The sequence below is a fragment of the Procambarus clarkii genome, chromosome 11 (assembly GCF_040958095.1).
Source record: "Procambarus clarkii isolate CNS0578487 chromosome 11, FALCON_Pclarkii_2.0, whole genome shotgun sequence".
In the NCBI taxonomy this organism is placed as follows: domain Eukaryota; kingdom Metazoa; phylum Arthropoda; class Malacostraca; order Decapoda; family Cambaridae; genus Procambarus; species Procambarus clarkii.
This window is the reverse complement of record NC_091160.1, coordinates 34,423,740-34,433,558: the sequence shown is the minus strand read 5'-3', so window position 1 is coordinate 34,433,558 and position 9,819 is coordinate 34,423,740. Positions and strand designations below refer to the sequence as shown.

The 9,819-nt window shown below is 46.7% G+C and overlaps 1 protein-coding gene across 1 annotated transcript; it reads right to left on the bottom strand.

Moving 5' to 3' along the window:
- Window positions 1-4,787: 4,787 nt before the first annotated feature.
- On the bottom strand, window positions 4,788-5,459 carry LOC138363658 (uncharacterized). The gene has a single exon (XM_069323031.1). The coding sequence runs from the start codon at window positions 5,457-5,459 to the stop codon at window positions 4,788-4,790; it is 672 nt and encodes a 223-aa protein (XP_069179132.1).
- Window positions 5,460-9,819: the final 4,360 nt, after the last annotated feature.

Below are 9,819 nucleotides of genomic sequence, written 5' to 3'. Positions count from 1 at the left end.
GACTTGGCCAAACGTGCCACATCAAAACCACAAGTTGACATTGAATGTGAATTCACAATGAGACAAATAAGAAGCAAAATCAGAAATATTCAGGCACAGGCGGGAGTGGAGAGGAGAGAGATAATGTATGAGAGTAGTCAAACCATGCAACACTACATGTATGTGAGTCAAAACACCCATTTCACTTATGGTAAAAGGAGAAATGCTTGGAGTGACTCTGTGTACATGCGGCTCAGGCTTGGGTACAAATATTACTGGGAATATGGGATAGATGTTCATGGTAATGACACGAAGTGTAAACTATGTGGTATGTTAAGGTCTCACACCCTTGCCCATTATATTCTTGATTGTCCGTTGATTAGTGTATATAGAAACACTGAGATAAGGACTGTTCCTGAACAAATAGCCTGGATGTGTCACAACGGAAAGGTTGATGATATTCTTGAGAGATATAAGAATTTTGCACCAAGATTGTAATATTTTGTTGAATTATCTGCAGGTGTCTTGCAAATTGTCTATACAGTATACCTAGGTCATAAAAGTATTTGTGTGTACGTCTGATACCATACTCCTTGTGAGGGAGGAAATGTATATTTTTACCTCTCAGAATGTTTGGTAATATGTTTATTTGTGATGTGTGTATATGTATATATTAACACGTTGTACTGAACGGGGTGAGAATAGCTTGAGCTACCTCATCCCTTTGTGTGTATTTTACCTCAATAAACTTATTTCAATTTCAATTTCAATTTCAATCACTAGAGATATACTTACAAACACAGGGGGGGGGGTTGGGGGGGGGGTTGGGGGGGGGATGGGGGGGGGGTTGGGGGGGGGGGGGTTGGGGGGGGGAGGACGTATTCAACACTTAACTGATGCTGAATTGAACCACTCTCTTCAATATATTAAATCCCTCTAAATCCCCCCAGAGGCCGCATGAGTATCGGACTGGAGGCTGCGTTTATACTGGGAGATCTGAGGGATGTCTGGGAGCTTGGTCAGGTGGTGGTGGTGGTGATGGTGGTGATGGTGGTGATGGTGGTGGTGGTAGTGATGATTGTGGTGGTAGTAGTGGTAGAGGGTACCAGATGGAGGCTTGACTGAGGACTACACACACACACATTAGGCAGTGATGTGGTGGAGGCTGACTCCATACACAGTTTCAAGTGTAGATATGATAGAGCCCAGTAGGCTCAGGAACCTGTACACCAGTTGATTGACAGTTGAGAGGCGGGACCAAAGAGCCAGAGCTCAACCCCCGCAAACACAACTAGGTGAGTACACACACACACACACACACACACACACACACACACACACACACACACACACACACACACACACACACACACACACACACACACACTTCACTACCCCCCAAGTGTCAAGGGTCGCCTCACCAACCTACACACTTACCAAGCACTAATTACCCACTTGCAAGATTACAACTCTACGGAACAGTGACTTCAGCATTGCAAATGCAACGCTGCTGTATTTCCAACACATTCATGCAATACAACAGAACCAATAACCCTAAGAGCTCAAATTAACACTTTTAAAAGTAATGCAATGAACCGTTCGCTTATGTACACACATATTATATATATATATATATATATATATATATATATATATATATATATATATATATATATATATATATATAACTGAAAACTCACACCCCAGAAGTGACTCGAACCCATACTCCCAGGAGCAACGCAACTGGTATGTACAAGACGCCTTAATCCATATTGTCCTGGGGACCATTCAGGCTTGTTCGCATATATATATATATATATATATATATATAATATGTGTATATATATATATATATATATATATATATATATATATATATATATATATATATATATATATATATATATATATATATATATATAATCACTATATATCACTATTATCTACTATCACCATCCACACTACTCACCACCACCATCACCCTCCACGAACTACACTCTCACCATCATCACTATCACCACCACACCACCACCACACCACCACTACCCAAGGTTCAGACTACACAACTAGCACCACCAGCACCAACAACAACAACCTGGCTGGTTGCACCTTCATGCAGATTAGATTTCAAAGTCATTTGGAGAAGATTGGCCGGAAGAATGTCTTCTTGATGGTCTAGGAGAGAGAGAGAGAGAGAGAGAGAGAGAGAGAGAGAGAGAGAGAGAGAGAGAGAGAGAGAGAGAGAGAGAGAGAGAGAGGGAGAGAGAGAGAGAGAGAGAGAGAGAGAGAGAGAGAGAGAGAGAGAGAGAGAGAGAGAGAGAGAGAGAGAGAGAGAGAGAGAGAGAGAGAGAGAGAGAGAGAGAGAGAGAGAGAGAGAGAGAGAGAGAGAGAGAGAGAGAGAGAGAGAGAGAGAGAGAGAGAGAGAGAGAGAGAGACAGAGACAGAGACAGAGAGAGAGTGTGACTCCGTCAGTACGTCAATTTCAGCAATATTACTCAATTTCTCACTATACAAGTTAAGCCTTTTGTTGATGTTAATTGTTAGGAAAGTCTATTCCCTCTCCTCTATTAGTGTTTACATTTTCAAGGGGTGAAAATTTCGGCGTTCGAGTCCGAGGCGTTTCAGTAATGACATGGGTGAAATCTTCTTGAAAGCTTTGGGCTCTGTTTAATCTATTTCTGAATTGTGCATACGCGAACGAACACACACACAATCAGCAATCAGTGATGTGGTGGAGGCTGACTCCATACACAGTTTCAAATATAGATATGATAGAGCCCAGTAGGCTCAGGAACCTGTACACCAGTTGATTGACAGTTGAGAGGCGGGACCAAAGAGCCAGAGCTTAACCCCCGCAAGCACACCTGAGTACACCCACTCTTCAACTATCCCTCCCAACCATTCCACATCTGCCATACCTGAAACAACCTTATATACCACCCACACACTACCAACTGCCTATATAGAGAGCAATCAATGACCCTAAAAATCTAGTACACACATCAATAAATATGAAAGTGGATAAAGTGACAGACAGAACTCACATGAACCCTGACGTAACAGGAACAGTAGAAACTAAAATAACTGACATGACCCAGACAGCAGGAAATGGAATAAAGCAGAGGAGAGAGAGAGAGAGAGAGAGAGAGAGAGAGAGAGAGAGAGAGAGAGAGAGAGAGAGAGAGAGAGAGAGAGAGAGAGAGAGAGAGTCAGACAGACAGACAGAGAGAGAGACACTGTTGATCAAATAAGACACCAACCTTCAAGAGGAAGGCTTGCAATCTTGCAGAGGCAAGCAATAATAGAAGATTCCTGATGTCGCAACAATTATAACAACGGGAAGGAAGAACATGGTTGTGGAGGTGATTTACAACCAGCCTAGAGACCCACGCGAGTCCCCCAGACAAGAACACATGAAACCAACGAACAGAAATTGCAAAAATATCATGCAAAATTTGACTGAGTTATCCATTTGACAGAGCAAAAGTGACTTGAAGATATCAATGTGGAAATTGATTGGGAATCAGTGAATCCAAGACAGGGAGCAGAAACATGGAGAGTAAAATTAGTAGAAGTTACAGACAGAAACTTCCTAACACATGCTATAGAGGAAAAAACCAGACCAGTTCCTAGTGGTCTGTGTTGATTGGACTAGTTCCAATCAACAAGATTGGAACTGGTCACACAATGCAGCATGGACATTAGCAACATTGAGCACGAAAGGTCATGGGGTCACGTGACCATTGTGTGAGGTATTTGACTGTAGAGTTATTACGACCGCTGAGGCACGAGGATGGGCAGAGTGGGGCACCAACTTATCCATAAAACTGAGTACCTGAAGGTCCAACAGCCTGGTTGACCAGTCCAGCAACGAGGAGGCCTAGTCGAGGACCGGGCCGCGGGGACGCTAAGCCCCGAAACCACCTGAAGGTAGCCTCAAAGTAACATCAAAGTTGCCCCACACTTTGTAGGGAGCCGAGCGGACAGCACGCTGGATTTGTGATCCTGTGGTCCTGGGTTCGATCCCAGGCGCCGGCGAGAAACAATGGGCAGAGTTTCTTTCACCCTATGCCCCTGTTACCTAGCAGTAAAATAGGTACCTGGGTGTTAGTCAGCTGTCACAGGGCTGCTTCCTGGGGGTAGAGGCCTGGTCGACGGACCGGGCCGCGGGGACACTAAAGCCCCGAAATCATCTCAAGATAACCAAGATAACCTCAAGTGTAGCACTGGGACGTCCCCGCCTCTTAGAATGGTTTCCGCGGCTGGGGTGCCACGGCAGGTCTAGTAACTAGGGATCATGGACCCATTTAGGGTCTAAAGCCCCGAAATCATCTCAAGATAACACTGATAGGCAAAACTAACACTAGGCAAAACTTGCCTAGTTTTGCCTCTAGGCAAGATAACAATGCCTAGAGGCAAAAAAGGAGACATAGAAGAACAGTGAAGAACAGGAACACAGAACAGCGGAAACCAACATATATAGAACATAACACATTCACAGGACCTTGGAGAGCCGGAATATCCGTGCTATAAAATATCACAGCCCCCAAGGATCTTCTTCTTGAGGTTATCTTGAGATGATTTCGGGGCTTCAGTGTCCCCGCGGCCCGGTCCTCGACCAGGCCTCCACCCCCAGGAAGCAGCCCGTGACAGCTGACTAACACCCAGGTACCTATTGTACTGCTAGGTAACAGGGGCATAGGGTGAAAGAAACTCTGCCCATTGTTTCTCGCCGGCGCCCGGGATCGAACCCGGGACCACAGGATCACAAGCCCAGCGTGCTGTCCGCTCGGCCGACCGGCTCCGGATCAACCTAAATTACTATATATAGCCACAGACAGCGGCAGCTCTCGGTAAAGGAACAAGTGATATGGCAACATGGAGGCTACACAGAGTCTCCAGGAAGCTTTTCTTGTCTTTAGAGAACCAGAGCTGCCCATAGATGGCGTCTCGTAGAACACGCTAGAGCTGCCCATAGATGGCGTCTCGTAGAACACGCTAGAGCTGCCCATAGATGGCGTCTCGTAGAACACGCTAGAGCTGCCCATAGATGGCGCCTCGTAGAACACGCTAGAGCTGCCCATAGATGGCGTCTCGTAGAACACGCTAGAGCTGCCCATAGATGGCGCCTCGTAGAACACGCTAGAGCTGCCCATAGATGGCGTCTCGTAGAACACGCTAGAGCTGCCCATAGATGGCGCCTCGTAGAACACGCTAGAGCTGCCCATAGATGGCGTCTCGTAGAACACGCTAGAGCTGCCCATAGATGGCGTCTCGTAGAACACGCTAGAGCTGCCCATAGATGGCGCCTCGTAGAACACGCTAGAGCTGCCCATAGATGGCGTCTCGTAGAACACGCTAGAGCTGCCCATAGATGGCGTCTCGTAGAACACGCTAGAGCTGCCCATAGATGGCGTCTCGTAGAACACGCTAGAGCTGCCCATAGATGGCGCCTCGTAGAACACGCTAGAGCTGCCCATAGAGGCGTCTCGTAGAACACGCTAGAGCTGCCCATAGATGGCGCCTCGTAGAACACGCTAGAGCTGCCCATAGATGGCGTCTCGTAGAACACGCTAGAGCTGCCCATAGATGGCGCCTCGTAGAACACGCTAGAGCTGCCCATAGATGGCGTCTCGTAGAACACGCTAGAGCTGCCCATAGATGGCGTCTCATAGAACACGCTAGAGCTGCCCATAGATGGCGTCTCGTAGAACACGCTAGAGCTGCCCATAGATGGCGTCTCGTAGAACATGCTACCAAAAAAAGAATGGTCAGAATAACAGTAACACCGGAGGAAGTAGAGAGACAATTAGAGGAGTTGGATGTGTTGATCCCGTGTGGCTTCCAATGGTACATAGGTACCTGGGAGTTAGACAGCTGCTACGGGCTGCTTCCTGGGGATGTACTCACCTAGTTGTGCTTGCGGGGGTTAAGCTTAGGCTCTTTGGTCCCACCTCTCAACTGGTGTACAGGTTCCTGAGCCAATTGGGCTCTATCATATCTACATTTGAAACTGTGTATGGAGTCAGCCTCCACCACATCATTGCCTAATGCATTCCATTTACTAACCACTCTGACACTAAAAAAGTTTTTTCCTAATATCTCTGTGGCTCATTTGGGCACTCAGTTTCCACCTGTGTCCCCTTGTGCGTGTGTTATTGTGTGTGTGTGTGTGTATGTGTGTGTGTGTGTGCGTGTGTGTGTGTGTATGTGTGTGTATGTGTGTATGTGTGTGCGTGTGCGTGTGCGTGTGTGTGTGTGTGTGTGTGTGTGTGTGTGTGTGTGCGTGTGTGTGTGTGTGTTTTAAACAAAACACGCGAATAATTACGCCATTAAACCTCTCCTTTTCAACACCAGTTTTATTTACTAGAATATAAAACAGACACAATTTATTTCATACGTTCTGATCCGTAAATCAATTACAGACTGAATTACATCCAGTTTAAGTGGATCATGTTTTTTCAGAGTATTTTAAATATTAATATTTTTATTTCGCGTTTGTTTTTTAGAGTAAATCTCTTTATATGGTGATGGATCTGACTGTTTGGGTTGGCGCAGAGTGTGTGTGGGGGGGGGGAGGAGGAGGGGGGAGGGGAAGAGTAGGGGAGAGGAGAATAACGAGATGAATAAGAGAAGTAGAGAGGAGACAGGAAGTGTTTGGGCAGTAAAAAAGAGACCTCCATCAACGTGTATTCACCTATAAGTGCCTGCAGAACGAGATGTAGCTCCTTAGCCCCCGCCTCTCAGTGCCCGGTAGTAATTACTTCTGGAGCTGTGTATGTATAAGTATAACTATGTATGAATAACTATGTATTTACACAAGTGTTCCTCCTGTCCTGTGCCTCTTCATGCTTGCCATTTTGTTATTGTCCAGTGTGTCAATTTTTTTTTAGGAATCATATATGTTGTGATCATGTCTCCCCTTTTTGATTTGGTTCGTTTAATCTCGCTCAATTTTTTTTTCCATCTTAACTCTTAAGGTTAAGGACAAGTCCTGCAGATGACCTTTGAACTTTTCCCATCTTTTTGGGCTTGTTCGTGTGGTTATTTCACGCTGCGGCTGCATATTCTAGAGCTGGTCTAACATAGGTTGCACAATGTGTGCCTTGAGATCATGTCTTCAGTATTTGTATTTCCCTCTCAGACTCCACCAGTCCTTGCTATTCCACCCGGTGTCCTGCCCCATCGTGGTCTTACACAGCAACCTCATCACCTTGCATTTGCTTCGCTTGAAGTCTATAGTAACACGAGCTTCTGGGTTTAGACAGGGAAGTACTGCTGTGATTAATGAGTCTTTAGTTCCTTGTGAACACTGAAGGCGAGAGAGAGAGAGAGAGAGAGAGAGAGAGAGAGAGAGAGAGAGAGAGAGAGAGAGAGAGAGAGAGAGAGAGAGAGAGAGAGAGAGAGAGAGAGAGTGTATGGGTGTATGTGTATATGGGGGCAGTAAGAGGTGTTGACATGAGGTACACACACCTCATAATGACTGACTAGTCACCTCACATCACCCAGCATGTTTTTTTTTGGTGGTAGGGTGGAGGCAGGAGGATAAAGAGGAAGGAGAGGCATAGGTGAAGGGAAGTATAGAAGTGGGAAATACAGTGAGAGGTATGAAAGCAGGCGGACTGTCCGCCTTGCTGACACCATGTGTGGGTGTTGGCAGCTAAGCTAGCTGCCAACACCTAAGGTTTACCTGGCTTGGGGATTAGTCTTATTGTGGCATTCTTGAAGTATGTGGGGAATAGTCCAGATGCAAGAGCTGCATTTAAGATACATGTCTCGCAGTCTCCGTGGTGTAGTGGTAAGACACTCGCCTGGCGTTCCGCGAGCGCTATGTCATGGGTTCGTATCCTGGCCGGGGAGGATTTACTGGGCGCAATTCCTTAACTGCAGCCTCTGTTTAACGCAACAGGAAAATGTGTACTTGGATGAAAAAACGATTCTTCGCGGCAGGGGATCGTATTCCAGGGACCATAGGATTAAGGACTTGCCCGAAACGCTACGCGTACTAGTGGCTGTACAAGAATGTAACAACTCTTGTATATATCTCAAAAAAAAAAAAAAAAAAAAAAAAAAAAATGTGTATTGATGGAGTGCAATCACTGGTAGGTTGGATAATACCATCTTATTTATCTTGCTGTTGCTCGACGTCCTTGTTCTTGAAACCCACAATTGTTTTATGGACCTCTGCAATGGTTATGTGTTTGCATAAGGTGGCAGTCATCGCGTATGTTGTTAAGGTCTATTGTTTGCGTCGGGAGTAGTGCTGTAGCTCTGTTGTCGACTTGAGTTGTAAGGGAGCCGGTCGGCCGAGCGGACAGCACGCTGGACTTGTGATCCTGTGTTCCTGGTTCGATCCCAGGCGCCGGCGAGAAACAATGGGCAGAGTTTCTTTCACCCTATGCTCCTGTTACCTAGCAGTAAAATAGGTACCTGGGTGTTAGTCAGCTGTCACGGGCTGCTTCCTGGGGGTGGAGGCCTGGTCGAGGACCGGGCCGCGGGGACACTAAAAAGCCCCGAAATCATCTCAAGATAACCTCAAGAATTTCCATTTCATTAATTGGGGCAAAAGTTTAAATTTTCTTGCGGGTTTATCGTGAATATTTTCTCCCAGAACTTTCTGAATTCCTGTTCTTGTTCTCTCTCCTCATAGAGTTTATTTCCTGAGGCGTCTATGACTGTAGGGTGTTTCCTCAGAAGAGCTTCCCATCGGGGTTATCTTGAGGTTATCTTGAGATGATATCGGGGCTTTAGTGTCACCGCGGCCCGGTCCTCGACCAGGCCTCCACCCCCCAGGAAGCAGCCCGTGACAGCTGACTAATACCCAGGTACCTATTTTACTGCTAGGTAACAGGGGGCATAGGGTGAAAGAAACTCTGCCCATTGTTTCTCGCCGGCGCCTGGGATCGAACCCGGGACCACAGGATCACAAGTCCAGCGTGCTGTCCGACCGGCTCCCTTACTTATTTTTTCCAGAACTTTCCTGGGTTTCCTGTAGTTCGACTTCTGCTTATTAGGTCAAGCCATTGTTTGGTGTTCTCTGTTTACCATAGATCTTGCAGCTCATCTTGTAGTCCTCTTTGTCAACTAACATTGGCAGCTTGTGGATGGTTGGGGGGGAGGGAGGGGTGTGAGAGGGAGAGAGAAAACATAGTTCAAGCCCACCACAGTACTCCGTCCAGTCGTGGCCGCCTTCTCCCCCCCTTAAATAAGACTCGGCCACCCCCCCTAAATAAGCCTCGGCCACCCCCCCTCTAAATAAGCCTCGGCCACCCCCCCTAAATAAGACTCGGCCACCCCCCCTAAATAAGCCTCGGCCACCCCCCTTAAATAAGACTCGGCCACCCCCCTTAAATAAGACTCGGCCACCCCCCTTAAATAAGCCTCGGCCACCCCCCCCTAAATAAGCCTCGGCCACCCCGCCCCCCTTTCTGATTTCCATCTTTCAATATGGCGTTTTGGTCAAATTCCTCCGTTATTTACTTATCAGATATTTGATCAATCCAACTATCATGTCCCTTGGACGCCACCACCACATTACTGCCTACCGGCCCGGGCTAAATTAGGTGAATTAGGTGGGCTAAATTGTGTGTGTGTGTACACACCTGGGTGTGCAGGCAAAGGTAGTCGAGCTAAAGTTCCTAAGCCCCCACCACTACCTTCCCAGCTCGTTAAAGCGGCGGCCGTCCCCACATGACGTATGCTCACTAATCATATTAATTTATGCACAAGATCAGTGTATAGTTAGGTTAGGTTAGGTACCTGGGTGAAGCAGTTACAGCGTTGTGGTTCGAACACAGGTCTCTTCGAAGCACTGTTCGGAAAAATGTTCGAACGTCATCA